The 24,793-nt window shown below is 43.7% G+C and overlaps 1 protein-coding gene across 19 annotated transcripts in view; it reads left to right on the top strand.

Annotated features, from left to right (window-relative positions):
- The window catches only part of GATAD2A (GATA zinc finger domain containing 2A), a 120,874-nt gene that overhangs the window by 53,350 nt on the left and 42,731 nt on the right, over positions 1-24,793 (top strand). For 6 of the 19 annotated variants that reach the window (XM_075902809.1, XM_075902810.1, XM_075902811.1 and 3 more), the window contains 2 exons: positions 6,325-6,402; positions 20,415-20,557. The exons of 9 other annotated variants lie outside the window; for them this stretch is intronic. In XM_075902809.1, coding sequence (XP_075758924.1) covers positions 20,516-20,557 — 42 coding nt within the window. In that variant the 5' untranslated portion in view covers positions 6,325-6,402; positions 20,415-20,515. The remainder of the gene's footprint in view (positions 1-6,324; positions 6,403-20,414; positions 20,558-24,793) is intronic. 4 more of the 19 variants (XM_075902814.1, XM_075902815.1, XM_075902813.1 and 1 more) reach the window with 1 other exon arrangement.

Here is a 24,793-nt window from a genome sequence, read left to right as displayed (position 1 = left end):
TTGAATAATGCTACTTAAATACAATGTTACAACTTTAAAGCCCTTTTCACATACCTTTTAGCTAATATATTCCCCATATCTCATGGAGGGCAGGTATCGTTTCCATTTGATGGCTGAGGGCGTGAAGCCATAGAATGGTGTACAGACTTAATCTAAATACAAAATGAGCCTGTGAAAGACGGGAATAGATCTGACTACTAGAGCATGTTGCCTCCCTGAAACTTCAGCGCCAATATCCTCGCAACACTTCAGTGGAAACTTTGGCATGCTGTGTATAGGTCAGCGCTAGCCATACATAGTATATGGAACATAGTGCACATTAGGCAGCAGAGAAGCAGTTAAACCACTAACCTAGCAAGATGCAAACTGGTTGAGTCTGACACTGCCAATATGGGAGGCCAGTGCCAAAATTCATCACGATGAAGGATGACTAGTAGAGCTTCCAAAGCTTGTTATGAATCAGAAATCTGTATGTCAAATTCATTTTGTGCAAGGGAAGAAGTGCGTCTTCCTTGGATCTTATTTGCTTAGCACCCAATGTAATTCTGTCTTTGAGCAACACCTTCTTAGGGCTGGGCTACTCTTAAAAGTTAAGTTGGGATAGGTATGTTGGTCAGGGCTATGAAGAATCCACAGGTCTGACCAATGTAGCTAAACTGCATCTGTGTGGGGGGTTGTGTCAGAAATGTCCAGGGAAAATGTTCCTGTCAGAGTACCTGCTGCTGTTCAGGGAATTGGTGGTTTTACAGTGATGGACTGAAGGGTTGTGGGGGATTTTTGGGGGGGAAAGGGAGAGGTTTATTTCTCTTCCCCTCCTCTCATTTGGTATAAGATGTATGGCATAACTATGGTAATCTAGCTATGTCAGGATCGTCTTCACTGTGCAGACATACCCTCATACTAAGATCTCTGACAAAACTATTGCTATGGGTGGGGGAGGGAGGAAATCAAGTTAATCCTGCTGGTGCCTTTCAGTAAAGACTTTGCAAGGATACATCCCTTAATGTAGTTCTTTAACAGAGACACATTGTTTGGTCCTCTGATGAAAGTTAAATGGATTTAATACCAAAATTGAGGCATCATTAATCAATGAACTGTGGGCCTTGGTTAAGGGATGTGTTTATCATCTGCAGCCCATCTGACTTGAGTGAATTTGGCCCAGAGGGCTTTGGTGGGGGGGATAGAATAATGAATTTGTTGCACTGTTACACTTTGATTACCTGGTTTATTTTTGTTTTCAATAAATTAGTAGGTGCAGTAGCACTAACTTCCAATGCTGTATTGTGTATTCTTTTTTTATTGTAAAAGAAATATTTATTTCTAAGCCAGATTGAAGTATTGAATGCCGCATCCCAAACAAAGGCAGCTGGCTTCCCTTAAGTCTATATAGCCCTACTGAAATCTTTAAAAAGTACTGATGTAGTAATGACAATGATCAACCACTAATTAGAAAAGCATGGGACTAATAGGATGAGCTATACTTAGTAAGGTCTGCTTTTTTTGGTTAATCAGGGTACAGAAACTAATAAATTATCAATTCATATGGCCTTAGGCAGAGGACTTTGTCATTTACCATGTTCCCATAACTCTGTTTCTTTGAATTGTTGAAACCTACACTAGCCTCTTTTTTGTTTTAATTTATTTTTAGTTTGAAGATGATAAAGTAGGTGCTGAGTACCAGACCTCTGAGAACATAGACCCTTAGTGATGTAGCTTGTTTGGTCGCTAATCTAAGGGTACTACACAACAGAGCTGTTTCGGGATAAGGTCCATTATCCCTAACAGTGCTGTCTACACCAGAAGCCTGTTATTAAGGAAGACTCTGGAATAGCAATTTATTTCAAAATTTAGTGCTGTGTAGACAGCGCCAAATTTCAAAAAAAGCAATTTTGAAATAAGCTATGCCATTTGCATAGCTCAAATGGTACAGCTTATTTCGAAGTACGCACTACTGTGTAGATGTACTCTATTTGAATCCAATTCAAATGTGCAGAGGGATGTACAGAAAAGTGTGCTGCTTTCATGCAGTCTGTTACTTTGGATAAAGAGAAACATTGGCATCAGTTGAGTAGTGAGCAGTTACCCTGCCTTCCTGGACAGAAGAAAATGGTTCTGGATCTTTTGAGGAGGGAAATGACTCAGAATTCTTGGTGGCTTGGCTTAGAAATTTTAAGCCAAGCTTCCACTGAAGAATTTTGGTGCTCCGTACCAGACTATAGGTGTAGCCTGATCAAGATTTTGCTTAGTTTTGGGAACTAATACCAGTCTGACCTCAGACTCACAATGAAATCTGTGGCTGCCTCTATTTACCTGTCTTTGGCTTTGTTGTTTAATTTTTCATATAATACACATCGTAAACTGTAAGGTGGGGGAAAGATTTGAGTAGATTATGCAACTCAAGTGGTTGCTGCTTCAATAATATGGCAAAATGTGCTTTTAAAAAAACTTTTCAGTGGACTGTGTAAATAGGAATCTGCCTACTGGGTGCTTTAAACCTCTTTTCTCTTTAAAGCACTTTGTAATGCTGTGTATGAAAGATATATTTACTTTTTTTTAAGGCTGTACTACCATAAACATCCATGCACATACTCCTGAATCCATGTGGCCTTTTTGTTGCAAGACTTGCTGTTTTGGGGTGAACGTATATTTTTTTTTCCTATGCCAGCATTCATGGTGCATAATATTTAAGAACTATTTTAGTACTTTGTTATCCAAAGTAAAACAATAAATTTGGTGAGAAGCCTTTCTGAGGAACAGCAGAATGAAAGGGTCTTCTCCCCTCTCCTTGCGGCAAGTCTTTCTCCTCATGTAGGATTGGTATGGCCCTTGCATCAATGCATTCTCTTTCACCTTGAGTAGAACCCCTGCTAATGTGAACCCTTGAACTGTGCTGGAAGCATGAGCCACTGTAAAGAACATGAGCTAGCACTTCTTTCTGTTCTCCTCCTATATGAGGAACCTTCTGTGATAAGTTACCCTCCCCCTCCTTCCTTTTGCTTTATACGTGACACTACGGAAACTCCCACTGTAAACTGTGGTTACGCTCTCAGATGTGACCAGCAACATAGATAACCTGTTTCTTCTGCCCTGTAGGGCAGCGGCCCGCATCTAGGCATCTGAGCACTGCACCATTTTGTAGCCTTTTTCAAGTCATTTTTAAATCTTTTGTTTCACTTTATTGTTCCAGGTGCTAGCATGGGAAGTTGCCACCAAATAGGTGACTCTGTAGCAGTGGTCTCCAAACTTTTTAAGCACAATATCGCTTTTTGAACTTAAGTGCAATCCAAGATCTACCTCAAATATAAATACCCTTGTCCCACCTCCTTCCCTCACCTTCTCTGAGGCCCCGCCCCTGCTCACTCCATCCTCCCTCTTGCCTATCCTCACTCACTTTCATCAGGCTGGGGCAGAGGGTTGGGGCGCAGACTCTCCTCTTGGATTGAGGGATCTGGAGTGTGAGAGGGGCTCTGAGCTACTCTTGGGGCAGGTAGTTGGGGTGCAGGAGGAGGGTTCATGACTGGGGTAGGAGTTTAGGATGTGGGTGCCAGCTGGCCACTGATTATCTCAGGTGGCTCCCGGTTGGTGGTATAGTGGGGCTAAAGCATGCTCACCCCTGCCCTGACCCACTCCCTAAAGCAGCCAGCAAACTCCATCCCAGGTCCTGTTGTGTCCCCTCTCTGCTTTGTGGAGAAAGGATACAGAGTGGGAGGGGGCACCTTAACATCAGCACCCTTCTCTTCCTCTCCTGACCTGCACAACAAGCAGGAGGCTCCCCAGGGGGAGGAGCAGCTCCAAGGCAAAGGGCAGGAGATGAGCAGCTGAAATGCTTCACTTGATAGCCTCTTAGCCAAACCAGTCAGGATCACCTGTCAGAGGCTCTAAGAACTACCAGTAGATAGCCTCTCAAGTACTTGGATTTTGGTGTGTACTGTTTTTGCCAGATTCAAAGTTGAATCTTTGAAATAGCAATCTGTATCTCCAGCTGTAATGCTAGGATAAATGTTAAGATCCTGGCCACAATAGTATGGAAACTTCTGGATGTAAAGTCAGGTGAGCTATTCAATATGACATTACCAGATTTTGCTCCTAGTCTTTGAATTGAATAAAGAGACATGAGGGAAATCTTGTTCTCTAGGCTGAATTTGTTACATGGCTCCAGATTTTGTTTGTCTGGCTAAGCACAAAGATTCTTCTGCCATTAGCAACCATGTTCATGTCTCAGGCCCAACTAAACTAAACTGAAACTGCACTGGACAAGTAGTGCCTTGTTGCATGCACCTGGCTAAGTTGTCTCTGCTACTAAAATGAGTCCGCTGGCTGATTGGCTGCAGGAGGAAACCTTCCCAAAAGAAAGCTTCCCCCCCCCCCCCCGATCGTCACTGTTGCCCCTGTCCTACATCAAGCATACTAGGGTAGGATAGTGTCATAGGCACTGTTTTTAGGCTTAGGAGATGAGGACTTAATTTTTACCCAGAAAAGGTCTGTCTTCTAATACCTAGCCGCCACATGGTCTTTCACTTCACTGGCCAAAAGGGCGGGAACGATGGGTGGAGGTGGGTAGTGACAAAGCTGCAGGACTTCTTCATAGTGAGTTAGTCACTGTTGACATGCTGACATTGAATCTGGCCTACCTCAAGGGAAGCTGTTGTATTGTTTTCACCTCTCTCAGGTGTTTGGAGCAAACCAATTATTTTTTAAAAGCATTGGGCTATATCAGAGAATATTAATCTAGTGTGATGCTGGGATTTTTGTGACGCAGAATGAGAAACCCAGTAACTTCTAAATACTTGTAAGAATTGCATCATTTTAATCTGAGCGTAACCTACAGGCTATAGCAATGCTGGCAAAAACTGGACCTGTAATTCTCCATCTGTGGATGCTGTAGCATAGGAAAGTCTAGGATGGTTTTTACTACAGGCAGTCCCCGAGTTACGCAGATCTGACTTACGTCGGATCCGCAGTTACAAACGGGGCTTTTCTTGCCCCGGAGGACGCGAGCGGCGGGACGCCCAGATGCGCCGCAGTCCCACTGCCCGCGTCCTCCGGGGCGAGAAAAGCTGCTCCCTGTCTCCCTGGGCTGCTGGGCGTCTGGGCTGTCCCGCCACCCGCGTCCTCCGTGGCTTTGCTCCACGTCTCCCTGGTCTGCTGGGGGGAGCTCCCCCCAGCAGACCAGCGAGACGCGGAGCAAAGCCGCGGAGGATGCGGGCGGGACTGTGGCGCGTCTCGGCAGTCCCGCCACCTGCGTCTCCCTGGTTGTCTGGTGGGGGGGTGGGGGGGGGCAGCTACTGCGCCCCCCCCCCCCCCAGCAGACCAGGCTTTTCTCGCTGACGACGCCTGGGGCAGAGCAGCTGGGGTGCTGCTGGGTTGGTCCCTGCAGGGCTGAGGTACGGTGCTGCGGGGACCTACCTGGCAGCGCCCCAGCTGCTCTGTCCCAGGCGTCCAAATTCAGCAGCTGTTGAAACTGATCAGCGGCTGATTCCAGGAAGCCCAGTGCAGAGCAACTCTGCCTCGGGCTTCCTGTAGTCAGCCGCTGGTCTGTTTCAGCAGTGGCTGAATCTGGACGCCAGTTCCGACTTAAATACAAATTCAACTTTAAGAACAAACCTACAGTCCCTATCTTGTACGTAACCCGGGGACTACCTGTACTCCTTCCTTAATCCTTGGATTCAAGTTGCAGAGTTTTAAAAGCCTCTGTCTCCTTAATCAGTGGCTTTCACTGCCTGCAGTTAGTTGTTTGTTGGGAAGACTTGAGTTCCCTTATCAGAGCAGCTAAAATTCTAAATTTAGAAAACACGTGTTTATGGCATTTTATCGGTTTACTTTCTCTCCTCGGATGTATATTTTCTTACAAATTGGTATTGGTTGATGATGCTACCAGGTCAGAGTTGCCGATAGAATTGCTGAGCCTTCAGGGAAGGTTGTGGTAGGGGTGGCTCTGTAGTGGTAGGGGTGGCTCTGCGCTCCTAGAAGAGGCGAGACAGAATATTCAGCCCTCAGCATTGCCCAGACCATGCTGCACCCCTTCCTACCCCAAACAACCATCCCTCAGGGCCCAGGACTCCAGTTGCTTATGCAACAGCAACAACTGCCCCCTTTGTGCTGTGCCATCCCTCCCCCCCCCATTTCCTCCCTCCTATCTCCTACCCCCATCTGAGGGGTTGCACCAGGTTACAGAAGTAAAAGTTAATTGTAGCTCAAAAATATTACTTTATTTTTGGGAGGAACAAACTGTGCTGTTAAGTTCATTTTTTATGGTGAGACTCCATCAAACTCCTCTGCAGTCCAGCTCAGTGTGTACTAAAATATCCCTCCTTCCTTCCCCAGGACCTTCATTGCTGGCATATCACCCAGCCAGGAGAAGTGGATAAGAGTCTCTTTGGAACCCATGAACTTCTCTGACAGGTAGGAGTTGCTCGGTAGTGCTAAGTTCTACTGTGCTAAGTAGCATCTTGCAAACTCAAACATCTGGGACGTAGGGAGAAAAGTCAGTTTTCCACTTCTTAAAATAGGGAACCAAGGCACAGAGAAGTTAAATTACTTGCCTGAGGTGGCAGAGGAAGTATGAAATTCAGGAGCACTGGATTCACAGCTCTGGTGATGTAACAACGAGAACATCTTACTTCATTGGGGTTTGATTAACTAGAGAGGAAAGTGAATATCCCTAATTTACAAATGGGCAAACTGAGACCGAGACATTTCAGCCAGTTGTCCTCACTACTACTTCCCAGTTGAGCAAAGCACTGCAGCTGCACTGAGTTTTCAGTCCCTGTGAACATGAGAAGTAGGAAAGCAAGCACAAATTCCACTTGTCCCGGATCTTGACCAGAGTAATCTGTGTGGCTTAAAGGAAAGTGAGTATGAATGGGAATGGAATTCCTGAGTTCTTGTCTCTGCTGTGTACCTTTTTGGGCAAGTCAGTCAAGCCTCTGGATCTGATTCTCTATCTGTAAATTAGGGAGATTCACCTTATGGATGTAAAAAATTATACAAAAATATTAACTGTGACACTGATAGAATTGTAATCAGTTACACTGTTAACTGGAGGGCGTGGCTGCCTGCCACTGGCTGTAGAGAGGGGACCCACAGTGTGAGTGAGGGGGCACTCCAGTCCAGTTCATCCCTCCCCCCAGCTTGTGGTTTGGTGGGCCCTCTGGTCAGACTGGAGCACCCCCTCACCTGTACTGTGATGCGGGCAGGGAGGTGAGCTAGGTGTTGGTTAACCGCTTACCAGTAAGCATCACCCGGTATGGTTACCTGTTAACCGGTTACCCATTTACGTTTCTAATTAGCCTAACTCATTATGATGTTTAACACAGTCACGCTCATTAAATTGTATAAAGCACTATTTAGCAATTACTCTTCCTTTACAGTGTCTGAAGGGCCAATGGTTTAGTTTTTATTTAGTAATGAGAACTGAAAGGGACCTTGAGATGTTATCAAGTCCAGGCCACTGCCATCACGGCAAGATCAAGCACCATCAAGACCTTCCCTGACAGGTGTCTGTCTAACCTGCTCTTCAATCTCTCCAGTGATGGAGATTCCACAATCTCCCTAGGCAATTTATTCCAGTGCTTCACCACCCTGACAGGCAGGAAGCTTTTCCTAATGTCCAACCTAAACCTCCCTTGCTGCAGTTTAATGAGACTTAGTTTTATCTGATTTTACAGAGGAAGAGACTAACTTTCGTGATTTGCTTTGAGAGCCTTCCGTATAGGGCATTGTATCAGTACAGATTTGTTAGCCCTTTCGTTATCGTTAACTAGCTGGAGTTACCCAGCGTTGCTCAGGAAAGTTGATATAACTGAGGTGAGGAGCCTGAGGGGAGGGAGGGGAAAGGGAGCCATGTGCCTGCTGCTGGTGCCTGAGCCTGCCCTCGCTTCCTTGTCCCTCCGCCAGCCTTAGTGAGTGTCTGTCCCCGCCGCTTCCCCTGGGAAGCCGCTTCTCCCCGCACTGTCAGGCTCCGTGCAGCACTGGGGAGAGGCATTGGTCTTTCATCTCTTCCCTCCCACAGTACCTTAAAACCTTCTCCTGGATGAAAGGTTATCCCATGCAAAGTTTGGTTGCGGAAGCTCTTATAGTGTCCAAGTTATTAGCGCACAAACTTACAAACATTCTCCTTTATATATTAGTTAGATTTCTAGCTGACTCTGTTCTCTAACCCAGTGTAACAATATTTAAACGTTTGTTTAATTTTCTCATGACTGTGATTCACTCAATCACTTTATTCTAGCTGTCCATGCTCTACTGCAGAATGCAATCTTGGGCTATCAGTTGCTGTTGCAAAAATTTCAAAGTTGCTTCATTGTTAGCTGTCACCAGTGGTAAAATAGCTGAGACTGTACTTGGGTCACACCTTAGCCTTCTCTCTGTTGCACTCAAAGAAATGTCTATTTAGCTTATTGCTATAAGGCACATTCTTGTATCTCTTTGGTCATTCTCCTGACTCTTCTTTGGGTCCTCTCCAATTTATCAAAGTCCTTTCTTGTATTCTGGGGACACGTTCATCTTGCCCTCCATCATGGGGGACAGACTAGCTGACCTCTTAAGGTATCCCTTCCAGTCCTACATTGCTATGATTCTGTAGCTGTCCTCTTAATAAAACAAATTGCAGATTTTTTTTCCCTAAACCTGACAGGTGCATTTATAAATGGTTCTGTTCCTAGTTAACAAAACAAATCCAGATCCTGCCATCTGTTATATATAATGCAATCCTCACTTTTTTCCCAAGCATTTTAAAAATTAACTTTGCACACAATTTTAAAAGCAACATGTTACAAACAAGCCAGCAAAGGTGAGGCATCACCAGTCTTATGGTATGACTCCCATCATCTGCCTCTTGTGTTTTTCCCAAATCTGGACTGTATAGCACGATGAAAAAAATCTTGACACACAAGTGAATTGGGTTTTTTTTTTTTTGTGGGGGAAGAAGAGAGTGAGTAGAGACTTGGGAAGAGATGGGGGGGGGGAATTTCTTCACGGCCCTGCTCTTCTGTCTTTGGCATTTTATCTCCTGAACTGAGCTGAACACCCTGAAACTATAAAATAAATAATGGCTTAATTAAGAATCCTAAGAAAATGGTACCTCTAGACCAGGTCCTTCTGCAATGATGTACTCAGTTCAAATTCAGGTAGTTTGTGTGTACATATAGAGAAATTCCTATTCTCTCTTCTCTCCCCCCCCCCCCTTCTTCATTTCAGTGTGCATTACAGAGATCACTAGATAAGCTCTTGGTTTCCTAGTAGTATTTGTTGCTGTGACACTTAACTTTTACTCCTAGCAAGTGAAAAATCTTTTAAAATGTTATGTACCCACATCTCCATAGCACTGAGAGTCTCAGTAGGGATGTAAAATCCCATTAAATTGGCTAACTCCACATTTCTCAAATTGTGGGACCTGACCCCCCTGGGGGGGTTGCGGTATCACAAAATTTGAGATTCCCTGGGCTAACTGGTAAAACCTGAAGTTTGGTTAACCAGTTAATGTGGGGGGGGGGGGGGAGGAGGAGGAAGAGTGCGCTGCGGACTGTCTTCTGGCTGAGTGTTGAACATCCATGTTATCAAAATACCTGGGGGTAATGTCTCTGTCTTCCAAAATCACAGTGGAAATATATTAAATGGCTCTCCTATAATTCATAACTGGAAAGACATATACAATAGCATCTTGAAGTTGGAATATTTAGCAATTTTCAGATGGGTTCTGCAATTAATTTATAGTTAAAACCAGAAAAATATATTACATGTTTAGATACTAACATTTCATGAGGATACCTTGTTTTCTGTTAATGAAAGTTCCATGCCTAAACATTCTGTACATTGAGTCGATTTGGATTATAAGGCTTCTTAAAACATGGTGCCAAATTCTGCTTTCAATGTAACGGTGCAGCTCCACTGGCTTAAATGGGTCATGCCAGTATAATGGTACAGGTTGACCCTCTCTGGTCTGGCACCTCAGGACCAGACCAATGCCAAACCAGAGAATTTGCTGAACTACGAGAGGTCAATATTGTTTAACAGCATTACCAACACTTGCAAATCTTAGGGGTAAATTAGAGCTAAATAACAGCATAGAACACTGAGAGCCAGGACTGATCACTGTAAGCAAACTTTATGGGAAATTTGGTAACACCCAGGATAAGTGGACATCCAGCTATCTAAAATCATGCTGGACTACAGATGTTGCCAGACTAGAGAGGTTCAAGCTGTAATACAGTTTGGACCACAGACACTGGTATTGTTACTGCATGAGTTTTCAACTATGTTCTTGTCCTTTTACCATTCAAAGTATAGACGTTTGAAGCTTTGAGGTTGATTTGAGAAGAAATACATAAGGGATGTTCTACAATAATTTTAGTCAAGTTTAAATTTGACAGCTGAATTACTTCATCATAATAAACAATCTTCTAAAAGAATTGTGAGTTGTGTTGTGGACACAATGTTTATATTAAGTCCACATCATGTTGCTTAATCACTGGGAAGCAAATAAAGCCAGCTTTAACAATATAGGATAAAGCAAGGTATAGCATGAATGGATTAGTAGTGAGTTTACTGTAGCAAAGCCTAAGACTGAAAAAATTCTTCCGTATAAAGCATTAAAGCAGAGCAGTGTGTCTGTCTTTAGCTAATTTGTTGGATTGGTGTAATGCTTTCTGCAATAGTTGAAATCTAATGGCAGATCATAAATGCTCTGCTTGCATGATTACTTTTTACCTTGCTAGCAAGGTTATGGTGACTTTAAAAGTTTTTTTTTTTTTATTGCTGAGTCTTGGCATTTTTTGCATAAAGTGTGCATGACAACTTCCTAAGCAAGCTTTCTGTTGCTTTTAATCATAGGTATTTAATGAGCCTAAGCAAGCTCACTTATTTTCCTTGAAAGCTATACAAATTCATAACCCAAAAGGTGATTCCCTGAAGAGACTGGTGTGTTCATTTCTGACTCAGGCATGGTGAAAGTATGGGACACAAAGGGTTAAGGTCTGCCATTTTGTTATGTAACACCCTTAATGGACATATCAGTGAATGGCACCAAAATGGCAGGGCTTAACCCTTTGTGAGCTGTAATGCCTCAGTCAAACATGCACCTCAGAAGCTAAGTTTGTTCTTTAAAACGGGGACTTGAATTTTTTAAAGATTTGTTTTAAGTAGCCACGTGGCCAGCTGACATTCTTTTTTGCTTGTCACAATACCAGAAAACTTAAACATTTTTAATATTTTGTTTTAGTTTTTTAAGCTAGACATAGTCACTTTCATGCCATAAGGCTAATGATCTTTTCTTTAGTTGCTACTTTTCTTATTATTGATGCAATAAAGAAAGGATTTTGAGTTACCTGACTGCCATCCATCTCCAGTCGCAGGCATAAAGTGACCAATGTTCTATTCCTAGATTGATTTATTTAAAAAAAAATCTGTTTTCCTGTTTTTAAAAAAGTTTAACAGTAACTAAAAGTAAACTGAGGAAGGCCTTGTAGGGACAGCATCTTGGCCTTTGTTTTTTTTTTTTTTGTTTTTTTTGTTTTTTTTTTTTTTTTTAAACATAGCCGATAATGATCATGGCACACTTTTTTTTAAACTTAATGTGAAAGGATTTCTGTGAAGTTACTTTCACTGGGAATTAGAAAAGCAAACAATAGTGATTTTTTTTTTTTTTGAGAGGCTAAAAATAAGTTGAAACAATGCAATGTTTCCTAACCCCTTCTTTTCCTCAAGTGGGTGGCAGGGCCGGCCCACAACATTTTGGCACTTGAGACAGGGAGCTCAAATGATGCCCCCTTGCTGCACCAGCAGCAGACACAATTATCTACACTCTGGGTCCTAGTGGCACTGCCCTTCTCTCTCTTCCCCCCCCCCCCCCCCCCACCCACACACAGTCTGGCACCTGAGGCAGCTGCCTCAGCTGGCCTCATGGTGAGGCCAGCCCAGGTGTGTGGGGATATGAAGTGGGGACCCTGGGCATTCTTTCTGGTAAAGCATCAAAGCTCTTGGTTACAAAAGCTGCACTCCAAGGGAAGCCTAGGCAGCTTCCAGGTTTTGAGTCTGATGTGGTGTATGGGAACACTATAAGTCAATAAGTTAACTTTGATCAATTACCAGCTACTTTTAGTAAATAGACTGACTGCAGTATTCTTTGAACATCTTCACTTAGGGAGATTCACTCAAACATTGCTTGGCCTGCCTGCTTCCTTTTTCTGCAACTTTTTTTCCAGCCTTCTTGAAACAGTCCTAGGAATAAGGTTTGTGCATCCAAGGAAAAAAATATTTTTTTTGTCAGTCAATGCTAACAAATTCTATATAATTTGTCTTCCCCTTAGCATACAGTTTTTAAAGGCATCCCTCAAAATCTTCTATAGATGGCCTATATATAATAACAGAACACTACTTGTAACATGTTCTCCTTTGAAATATTCTAGCATTTGCTTTGCCAGAATCTGCCTGCCTTAACTTTGAACTGAAGATTCTCTGTTCACAGTTTGATAAGCTGGGGTTTAGACTCTAAACAAAAGGTGATGTTTATATAATAGATAAGAGAGGCTTTCTATAGAATATTCTGTGATATGGCTTGGACTTTTTCTTGACTAATAATGATGGCTTGGAATCAGATGTGCTGATAGATGCAGGAATTCACAGAATTGCATGGGTGGTCCTTGGCTTATGAGAGGGGTTGCGGGGGGGGGGGGAGGGGAGTAAAATACACTACATCTGATGCAGTACTGAGATCCCAAAAATGTATGTTTTGATGATAATTGCAGTTCACTCACATGGGTATATTATCAGCATGTTGTTTCTTTAGTCTGAAAATCACCAGTAGCTGATATCTTAGGAACACAAGGAGAGAGAAATTGTTATTCAATGGGAAGTGGAACAGTAGTTTACTAAAGTTAAATCAACTGGCTATCAGTACTGAGAGAAAAGCAGAACCGGGAGGGGAGAAGGGAAGAGGAGTGAATGAGCTTAGGTCCCCAACAGATGTCTCATGAGAACAGCTGAAGTTTCAGCTACATACTGTTCCTACAGTACCAAATATGCTTACCTTCAGTCATAGTTGCCAATAAAAATTACGAAGAATAGAAATTTATACAAACAGCAATATACAAAATACTTTGTGCTCTTGTATGTGAAGACTAGCTTCTTATTTTCCTGGACCTGGTTTGTTCAAGTCTCTGCTGCCCATAGACTATGAAACAACAGTGATAAATCCATTTGCAGTGTGTGTTTTCTGCTGTTTTTTAATTTTAAACTTTATTTCCCTAACTGCCACCTATCCCCAAATAATCTCTTTTCTGTCTTCAACTACAGCATAAAATATGGTATTAGATTCCTCCCCCCCCCCCCATTTTCATACTGCCATCCCAAATTCATGGCTTTAGTTTAGAAGATTCTGAAAATCTTAATCTAATATGAAAATAGGGGGAGGAATATCAACTGGAAATTCCTTAATTAATAATGTAGTGTTGGTCAACGAAAATCATAGAATACTAGGACTGGAAGGGACCTCGAGAGGTCATCAAGTCCAGTCCCCGCCCTTATGGCAGGAAAATATCTTACTCCAAATGATCAGTAGATCTCAAGTCCTTCTGTATCTAGAATTATCACCACCAAAGTTTAGACAGATTAATCATGGAGTAGTGTGCCCCCCCAAATTTATCAGAGGGGTAGCCGTGTTAGTCTGAATCTGCAAAAGCGACGAGGAGTCCTGTGGCACCTTATAGACTAACTGAAGTGTAGGAGCATAAGCTTTCGTGGGCAAAGACCCACTTCGTCAGATGCATGTCGTCAGATGACATGCATCTGACGAAGTGGGTCTTTGCCCACGAAAGCTTATGCTCCTACACTTCAGTTAGTCTATAAGGTGCCACAGGACTCCTCGTCGCTTGCCCCAAATTTAGTTTTTATTTCTCTTATTTTAATCCACTCCTTCATACTGGGGAGTGAGGGAGCCCTAAACAGTAGGGGGAAACCTTTAAAAATGCTTTATGTTCATTTGCATTACAGTATCCAAAATCTTCTTCCAAAAATTTCACATTGGTGTCCAAGCTATATATAGAAGGGATGAGAAATCTTATGTATGAATTCCAGGACCTCATTCTTATGAACACCAGTCCAATGAATGACCATTTATAACCAATTATTTTTCCCAATGGGGGTGGGGGGGGGGAGAATAGTCTTAAAAGTGATGTTGATGAATAAGTCAACATCTTTTCTCATTCAGCTACCTTCAGGGTGCATTGGAAATTGCTTTGCAGTTGTCTGAAGAACAAAGTGACACAGTGTACCATATGACAACTTATGCACTGAACCTACTGTAATTTTGAGGTGGCTTTTATTAACTCCATCGCTAATTTGTTTGTGAAATACAGCAAAATCCCTATATCAAATACTCCTCTGCAGCCTGTATGGTGCTCTGCCACACTCATGGTTTGACTTGACATGGATACTTCACCATATGCCTTATAAGTGGCCAGCTTCTGTGGTGTGGCCATGTAGCAGTTGTCTGATATCTCTGACCTGTCATCATCATTCAGTTTTGCTTGTGACCACTCTCCTACATGTAAAGGCTGTTCTCATTTGTTGGTTTTAGCCTGTGATTTTAGTGGTAGCAGCCATTCACAATGGGATCCAGATCCTCTGCATGAACTGTTCTTTCCCATCTTGCATGTGCATATTTTGGCTATTGAATAGTGAAGTGCAAGTGCGGTGGCTCTGAATATTTCTGGGTTGGTTCCCTAGTTTGAATTTGCAAGCTTCCTGACTATACTGTGAGACAGGATTCCCTCAGTGGACAAGTGCTACCCCCTTCCATATTCAGAACTCACAAGCCAATAGACAACGCAATATCATCTGGAATAGTCATTTGTGCTTTGGCTGGGTCAGTGCTCAGTTGATTCTTGATGTAATAGAGCTGAGATACTGCTAACTTAGTGTAGCAGTGAAGCATAAATTGTCTGCATAGATAAAACTTGCTGGGCCACACTGGTTCACTGATCAGTTGTATTGGTGAGAGTATGCTCCTTTGTGGTAGTTTGTCTTTTTGTTGCCACCATCAGCTCTGCATCGTTTGGATGTAAAAACATCTGTTCTCTAGGTGCTATTGTATCATTCAGAAGAGGTGGTGGTCCTTCATGGTGGTGTGTATTTAGCAAGGAGTCTTTAGTGATAGCTCAGCAAACACCTGGCACCTGTTGCCATACCCATCTTCAAAGCCGTCTTTGTATTGAGTGATCTACAGCACTTGCCCAGACAAGCCATGTGGTGTTCAGAATCCAGCTTGCTCTGGGATCAGGTTCTTTTCAATGAGGTAGGTTTTAGTGGTAGGTTAGGACAGTGTTTCTCAAAGTGGTTCGCGAAACCACTTTGAGACACCTGGTAACTGGCTGGTCCAGGGTGTTTACTTACCGGTTCTGCAGCCATGGAGCCTTGCAGTTCACCTTGGCTCTGGTTCGCCATTTCTAAAAGTGGTTTCGTGGACCACTTTGAGAAACACTGGGTTAGGATGAGGTGCTCATCCAGTTGGCAAAGGTGATCTGGAGGTATAGGCCTGAAGCTCACTGGCTCGGTTGCATCCTTCTGTAGCAACAGGAGTGCCATGACACATGCTCGTTGCCAGCTCTTGGGTCATTTGTATGTTGCTGAACATGTGTTAACCATTTTGAGTACCCAGTTCTTTATTGCTGGGTCTTAAGTGTGTTGCTTTGTGCCGCATGCATGTCATGTAGGCTGGCAGCTTTGCCAGTCTTGAGGACATTAATTCTTGAATTAATTTTGATCATTGTGCATTCAGTGCCCACAGGTTCTGGATCTAGGGGTACACGCACTCTGGCTTGAAGTGTTCCATCATATACAGGGTTTACAATTTTTGTATTTGATGGTTTTCAGCAGCCCACTGCGTTGGGGGGGGGGGGGGGGGAATGCTCCAACACCACTTAAGTTATATCATGGATGGGTTGTTGAGTGCCCTGCCATTTTCTAGGAGTTGGCGCACAAACTGATCTGCTATAATCGTGTATTGTTGCTCTCACCTCCCTGGGTGGCTATCCATTCTTGCTGTTAGTAATAAAAGTCTGAGTGGTAGCCGTGTTAGTCTGTAACTGTAAAAACTTTAATAAAAATCCTGCAGCACTGTAGAAAGTAACAAAAAATAGTGTCATGAGCTTCCATGGATCAACCCACTTCAGATGAATGGAGCAAGGGGTCAGAGGTACAAATAAATAGCAGAAAAAGAGGGGATATGGGGAGGGAAAGAGCTGGAAAAAAATCTTGTCAGTTAGTGTCCATGCTAAATGAGGCTAATAAATGGGCTGTAAGTCCCCAATACTTGATTTTTTGATGCCATTTGAAGGTTGAATTTAGCAGCCCAGCCAGTTCATGGCTTTGTTCAAACCTTGGTTAAATGTGTCAGATTTGCATATGAAGGCAAGTTCTGCAGTGTCTCTCTCCATCTTGTTTTTGAAGTTTGTTTTGTAAGATTATAGTCCCTTTTTAGATCCATTAGTGAGTGCCCGGGCAAGTTAAAATGTTCCCGAATGTTGACAATCACAACTTGGTGCAGGGCTACTTACAATCAACCTATGTGTACATGTCCTTGCGCTCAAATTAGTCTCTGGCTAACTAAGCACTCCATTGCGGTGACACAGTAAAACCACTTCCCCAATGGTAAAGCCATGGTGCAAACTCTGTACAGACAATGCTTTGACCTGTGTCAATCCTAACAGTCTTCCAGGAGCTGTCCCACAATGCCTCGTCTCCTGAGAACCCTGACCAGTGTCCCCCCCCCCTCCCCCCGCCCCCCGGTTTAATTCCACCCACACATGTTTTTGTAATACCTTTTCCTGATTGCCCATCCCATATAGCAGCTCTCCTTTGTGGGCAACTGCCAAACTGACAAGGGCAGCTCCACACACTAGATGTGCTCACACCTGGAATAGACCTGGGAAGTATTGGATCTCTTGGCCTCCTCTCTCGGCAGGCCCATAGACCAGCTGTAGAAACAGATGTCTTGGAGCAAATTGCACAGGGAATGTAGGCAAAGGGATGTTACTGGGCTCAGCAGTAGAGCCAAGTGAAAGTAAAGGAACTTTGCTAGGCATTCCACAAGGCAAGGGAGCACAACAGATCTGGTGTGGCACTGAAGACCTGCCACTCCTATGAGGAACTGCGTGTCATGGTTGGCAGAACCGCCCCCTTCTCTCTCTCCCTCTACCTCTCTTCTCTCCCCCCCTCCCCCTTTTCTCCAGAGGTATGTTCTTATCCTCTGGAGAAATCTCTCTTAATCTTTCATGGAGTTGGTACTGCAGTAGAGAGAGAAAATCCCATTTAATCTATTTTGTTACGTTTATCCGGTTAACCACATAAACGGGGGCAGGCAGGGGCTGCTCCAGCCCAGCTGGGCCATTGGTTAACTACAACCAGTAAGCATCACCTGGTAAGGATGATGCTCCTGAAAGAATCTAGCGATGACTACCTTATTTCTTCCTCTGTAGTAGGATACTTTGCCTTGGTGCCTGCTGAACACAACAGAGCACCATTGCAGTAAACAAACTAGTGGCATATAGGCTCAGGCAGCTTCAGGATGACCGTAACAACTGTATTCTTCATGCCTTTGTGACCCTCAGGAATGATAGATCACTAAATAATCAGTGCCTGTGGAAAACAGTGCTAATATTCAGTGCCACTGCCCTATAGTTGTATACTTGCAATTGGGACTGAAATCTTACAGCTTCTTGCAACAGAAAATACACACCATCCCTTGATCTTGGTAGGTCCACCCTCATCACGGCTGGGGCTGGAGATTGGTTGTGGGCCGAGATGGCCCAAAGCTGAAGTGTCAGTAAGCATTTCAGGAATATGAAAAGGGAGTTTAGTAAGTACGTTTCTCTTTCCACTGCAACTATACATCCAGTGATACACCTGTGTCTTTTTATCAGCAGCTTCTGGAATGGTTGGCTTGATGGGTGCCCGCTCTGCTCAAGAATGCCTGACCCTGAAAGAGTTGGACTATACAGGACAGCTTGCAGGACACTGCTGAGCTAGGGGCTTGAGTGGCCAATATGACCAACAGCACAAAGAAAGACTAATGGGGAAAGGCCCAGGAGTCCCAGCAAGACAATAGGAGGGAATTACACCAAGACATTGTCATAAAGGGTCTTGTCAGTCAGCAAACTCAAATGCTGCAGACCATGGTTGACCTACAGATCTAAAACTCCCAGACTCTCTCCATCCTTAGAACTCCATGGTCCTTTATTTCCCCTTCTCCCACATACCATATAGTATCAAGGGACCATCCATATTCTACACTTGAGGACAGCAAGGAAATCCACCACTTCACATACACTGACCTGCAGAAGCAGACGTTATATATGTAGCCACAATGAACTATATTGTGTACTCCGATATAAATGTTTGCATCCTTTTTAATCCCTCTTAATTATGTTAAAAATTGTATAACATTACCTGTGGGGGGAAGGGGTGCACGTTTTTCCTACTGAGTTCTATTTTTGGATAATTAAAGCATCCATCTTTACTAGATCATAACAGATATTGCAGAAATTCATAGTGATTATAATAATAATAAAACACAGCACCACAGAATTCATAGCTTCAGGGAAATACCCAGTCAGTGCTCACTTTTTTTTGGGGGGGGGCAGAAGTGGCTCTTTACCCATCTGTAGCTGCTCCAGGAACCTCAACAATCTTGAATTGTCTTCTCTGCAGACTGTCCTTGGTGAAATCTTTGTCCCACATTGTTATGGCTGTTCCTGCAGGCCTATGAATGCCAAAGAATTGTGTGTCCTGTATTTGCAATGTTCCTGAGAATAGAGAAGAGCTCAGTGGGCTGCAAGCTTCTATCCAAGATGGCAGACACCAAAAAGGATTAAAAAATAAAATGAAAATTATGCAGTACTACAGGATACATCCATCACTGCTCGGGTCCTTAACTCAGTTAATCTTTGTGGGTTTTTTCTTCAATTAAATCATTGCTTTGGGGTGGAGCTGGGGAGAGAACTACTCCATCCCTCTCCCCACAATAGCTTGGCGCCAGGCAAGAAGCACCTCACCGTGGCTTCTGCTGCGGCTCCAGCGGGCACAGCCAGGAGAGGGGTGCATGCCCTCTGGCTGGGGCAGGTCCAGGTTGGTCTGCCTCCTGTGCTCCGTAGTCAGAATGAGGAGTGCAGCGCATTGAGCACTTCCCCTTGGGAAGAAGCTTCAGGTTGCCTGGTGTGTGGGAGGCTTGGGACTGAGGCAGTCCTGGTGCAGGAGGACGGGTTGGCGCCCAGCTACCCAGCTGCTTCTACCTACCTTGTGATTCTCTCTCTTTTCTGTATGGTTTTGAGAAACGCAATCCCATTCCACTTGCATACCGTTTTCCTGGCACAACCAAATGCTTACCTTGATTTAAGAGGAAGATGTATACTGAATTTGGTCCTAGGTCTTACCATTTACAGAAAAGGTAGAGAACCTAAGGCCCAGGGGCCATATGTGGCCCCCAGCATGCCTGGATCCAGCCCCCAAGGCTCAGGGCTCTCCCCCAGCCCCACCCTGCAGCACACACAATCTACTAGCCTGGGAGCCTCTTTTTATCTCTCTCTCCCTCCCTCCCCCAGGCTCTGTGTGAGGGGAATGTCTTTCTCCTTTTCATTCGGGGGCCACATTAGTGAAAATTTGTTTCTCGCCCCCCCCCCCTCTTTTTGTTTTTGTTTTGTTTCTGTAGGTCATTGGCCCCTGAGCCAAAAAGGTTCCCTACCCCCGATTTAGGAGATCTTGAACAGACAGGCACACAAACTAACTCAAAATATATAGGAGATCAGTGGTCACCAACCAGTAGATTAGAATCTATCAGTAGATCTTGGAGCCTCTGACAGGTGATCCTGACTGTGATTCAACTGCAAGTTATAGAGTAGATGTGACTTTACTGATATTTGTTATATGCTCCAAAGATTTTGGTCAGAGTGGGGTTGGTCTTATTCACAACTCACGTGATTCTGGAAATCTTCCATAAAGTGGGCTGGCACATTACCAGTGTGTGGGTTGGGTTATGTGGGGCATGAGGTGGTGGTGTGGGTTGCTTTCTTTGTCTGCTACTTGGGGAGATCACTAGGGAACCTGGCCAGCACCAACTTCCCAGTTAGGGAAGCAGATGTATAGAATGGTGTGATCATAGCATTGTTGATTAGGCGATCTTTTTTATTTTCATATTGGAATACATCTTGAAATAAAACAGAAGTTCTGGTTTCTTTCCCCATCTCCTTGAATCAGACACATGCTTGTTTGGTTCAAGTCTTTCAAGAATTTAGTATACGTACCCTGTTGTCACTGGAAAGCTGGTTATTTCTGGCTGGACTGCATACCTGGGGCAACAAGCACAAATTTCCTAAGTCTTAAACTGGAACTTACCTTTTTTTCTGTTCTATCACTTTTCCCTACAGTGGCAAAAGAAAGCGAGCGAATAATTGTTCCAGGATCTCGCAATCCTTTGTCATCTTTGCAAGTGGGAGGCGTTCTGGGCATTATGTGATAGGAATCTCTCATGCACCTCATGTTGGAAAAGACACTGGCTGAATCAAACCAGGTTTGTCTTGTGTTTTCGCTCTTTTTGATTTTTTTAGAATGAAAGAGGATTAGGGAAGAACTTTTGACAAGTTCCAGGAAACCTTTCTGTTGCTGTTTCTGCCAATGGGAACACTAGTGGTGCCAACCTCCTTGCCTGAGGAGGTTGTGAAGGCTAGGATTATAACAGGGTTTAAAAGAGAACTAGATAGCCATTAATGGACTTCACCTCCATTAATTTATTAGCCAGTATGGGTAAGGAATGGTGTCTCTAGCGTCTGTTTGACAGAGGGTAGAGATGGATGGCAGGAAAGAGATTGCTTGATCATTACCTGTTCGGTTCACTCTCTCTGGGACGCCTGGCATTGGCCGCTGTTGGCAGACAGGATACTGGGCTTGATGGGCCTTTGCTCTGACCTAGTATGGCCATTCTTATGTAGATATGCATGGCATGTGACCTGCTAGTATAAACAGATTCCTAATCCAAAAGACCTTTTTCTTTTAATTTCTGTTTTTGTGTCTACGGTGGACCTAGCACATTACACAAGGTGGATGATGAGGTAAACTCTATTGTTGGACTAGGTTTGTTACACACACACACACACACACACACACACACACACACACACACACAACCTTTGGAGCTCTTCATAGCTGAAGAAGAGTTTTTTGTAAGTGCCAAAGTTTTTTGTCTTTCACCAATAAAATGACCTCTCATCTGAAGAAGTGGGTTTTACCCACAAAAGCTCATGATAATATAGAAATATTTTTGTTAGCCTCTAAGGTGCCACAGGACTATTTGTTTTTAAAGTTACAGACTAACACAGCTTTTTGGAAAGTTAAATGGAGCCTTGGATTGCTCTGAGCAAACCTGTAATGTGCGTATGTGCGAGAGAGCGAAGCTCTTCTGGGTAATCCTAGTTTTCCCCTTCTATCTTTCAAAATACATTTTAATGGTGTAAATCTATTACATTCCGGAGAGTTAGACCAACAATCTGGCACTTCTGGTGACTCCATTAGTTTTTAATGTATCTAACCCTTAGGACTGGGGAAATCACTATCCATATCATGTAACTGGAGAAGATGAAAACTGAAATAGTGAAAATTTTGGAGTACACTTCGCATAATATACGGTCTGACTTTTCAGTGGGGCTGAGTACTAAAAATTCCAGTGAAGACTAAGGAAGCTGCCAGGTGTTCATTTATCTATGAACTAGGCTTTTGGTGTCCAGTTTCCTCCACTGCATGCTTGTGACTGCTTCTTCCTTTTCAAAAGAGGGGTGTTTAATAAAATAAAAATAATTAATTTTTCAGAACGCTTTAATTTGTCAGAAGTTAAGGATTTAGGCCTGTTTACATGCCGGGGAAAGCTAGTCTCAATTAGTAAATATTTGAGGGTTTTTGAGAGGCCTGAAGGAAGTTAGGCTGTTTTCACTGAGTGATCTCATTTGTGTGTCCGTCTGCGTAAACCTCCTTGCAGAAGGAATAACGGTAGTTCAGATTAGGAACTTGAATTCAAACTACCTAGTCCGTGCTGCGTGTAGCCGTGGGCAGGTGGTTCAAACTACAAAGCATTTAAAAATGGCGGCGCCCGGGAACATGCAAATGAAGCCCGGAATATTTAAATCCCAGGCTTCATTTGCAAGTTCGAATGCCTACATTAGCCACCCTAGTTCGAACTAGGGTGGCAGTGGAGACCTACCCCTATAAAGCAAGAGCATGTGAAGTAAGATGCATGTTGATTGCACACTATTTTGACTTACAAACAAGTGGTCCTGGAACACCTTAAAGACGAATAATATTATATAGTATCATGAGCACAATCTTCTACTTCAGATGGGAGGAGTAAGAGGCACAGAATGGTACTGAAATCCCAACATTTAAAGCAGAAGAAGAGGGAAGATGGGGAGGAGAAAGGGGGGTTGGGGGGGAAACCCTGTCAATTAGTGTCCATGCTAAATGATGGTAATAGAGTGGGCTGTTTGTCATTTGGGTGTCGAATATAATGGCCCATCTAGTTAGTGTCTTTGTTCAGTCCCTGCGTGAAGCTGTCAAATTTGCATATGAAGGCCAGTTCCACAGTTTCTGTAGTTGATTCCTGAAATTACTTTGCAAAAGAATGGTTACTTTTACATCCATTAATGAGTGCCCAGGCAGGTTAAAATGCTGCCCAACAGGCTTTGGTGTGTTACCATTTCAAGTATCTGATTTTTGTCCATTAATTCTTTGTTGTAGAAACTGTCCAGTTTGGCCAATATACATGGTAGTGCCGGCAATGTCCCTCTATCACATTAGAGGATGTGCAGTTGTATGAGCCTCTGATGTGGTGGCTTATGTGGTTAGGTCCTGTGATGATGTCGCTTGTATAGTGGTGTGGACAGAGTTGGCAATGGAGTTTATTGCTGGGGTAGGTTCCTGAGAGAGTGTTTGAGGCTGGAAAAAATGTGCTGCAGGTTAGGGGGTTTTCTATAGGCAAGGGTTGGCCTGTCTCCCAAGACTTGTGAAAGCGAGGGATCGTTTTCCAGGATAGGTTGTAGATTGTTAATGATGTACTGGCGGGGTTTAAGTTGGAGGGCCATAGGTGGTGACTGTTGGTGTTCTGTTCTGTTTTTTGTTGGGCCTGTCTTGAAATAGCTGATGCCTGGGTACTTGTCTGGCTCTGTCAATCTGTGTTTTCACTTCCCCAAGTGGGTATTTAAGTTAGCCTGATTAAGATCCTGTTAGGTGTTTGTCTCTGTGGGATTAGAGCATATCTGGTTGTATCTACATTGATTGAGAGATGTGCTCCTCCTGCATCCAATCAAAGTGTGGCTATGTTCAATCAAAGCGCCGCCATGGTTCAGTCAGCCCACCCTGCAAATTCTAGGTATGCAAGCACTGTTAGCAAAACTACCCTATCCCGAGAGAGTCTTGGTTACAACAGTCTTGTGCCCACTTGCAAGTGTAGGTTGTCCATTGCTACTCTAACTACTAAATGCTTTGCCTTAGCATTTTATTAGAGCATAAGGCATGACTGGATCTGCTGAAGACTTAACTTTCTCTTCATTTCTATAAAGTGGGAGGGTGTCTTAATTTGGCATTCAGAGTCACGAAACCTGTCTTCCACTCCTTCATTTGCTTTCTTTGCTTTATATTCCTCCCAGAATTTAAAACACACTTGCACCAAAAATAGTGTCTAAATTACTTTTGGAGTCATCCCTGCTTCACTGGCAAGAGGGGTTTATAGTTATGTGACACACAAGCTCTGCAGCACTTCTAGTTTTGCTGGACTACAGAATAAGAACTTGTAAATAAACACCAGCCGTACTAATTTATCATGCAGGTAGCTAGTAGAACGTACACTAGTTTTAAAATACTGACCAAGGAAGTCAGCATTGTTACACTAAAAACAAAAAATCTAGGATAAGCAGACTAGACAACATATTGGATTAGTAGAGTGGCCTTCTTTCTTAAGGCTTGGGTTCAAATTTGTTTTGCTTTCTCATTAATGATAAAGATTTGTTCATAGGTTATTTAGAGTAGGGATGTAAAATCTCCGTTAATCAGTTGACCAATTAAATGGGATCAGGCCAGGGGACCTTTCTAGCCCTGCTGGACAGACTCCAGCCTAGAGGGCTCCCGTCACCAGTTCTGAGCTGGGGCTGTCACTGGCTCCCAGTCCCCACCAAAGCAGCCCCTGTCCACAGCGGGTCAGGCTCCCCATGGACAGAGGCTGCTCCAGATGCTGGAGCAACCCCTGCCTGTGGGGTGCCCAGGCTCTCTGCAGGAGCAGCCCCTATCTTTGGGGCACCTAGCCCTGCCATGGGCAATGACTGCTCCTGATGTTAGAGCAGCCCCTGTCTGTGGCAAGCTCCCTGCAGTGCTGGAACAGCCTCCTGCCCACAGCAGGTTGGGAGCTGCTCCAGTCCCTACCACTTATCTGTTAACTGGACCCAGTAATCACCCATTTGGCTGTCACGTCACTAATTTAGGCTATGTCTACACTCACGGCTTCTTGCATAAGTAATATGCAAATGAGGCTAAGCGTGGAATATTGACGAGCCTTGTTTGCATACCTAATGAGCCACCTTTTTTTTTCAGAAGAGGTTCTTGCGCAAGGAGTGTCTGCACTGCCCCTTCTTGCACAGGAAAAACTCTTGCACAACGCTGTTACACCTATTACTTTTCAGGAAGGACAGCGTTGCGCAAGAGGGTTTTTCTTGCGCAAGAAGGGGCAGTGTAGACACTCCTTCTTGCACAAGAGCCTAGTCTGAAAAAA

The sequence above is a fragment of the Pelodiscus sinensis genome, chromosome 19 (genome assembly GCF_049634645.1).
Source record: "Pelodiscus sinensis isolate JC-2024 chromosome 19, ASM4963464v1, whole genome shotgun sequence".
Classification (NCBI taxonomy): domain Eukaryota; kingdom Metazoa; phylum Chordata; order Testudines; family Trionychidae; genus Pelodiscus; species Pelodiscus sinensis.
This window is presented reverse-complemented; position numbering and strand designations above follow the sequence as displayed.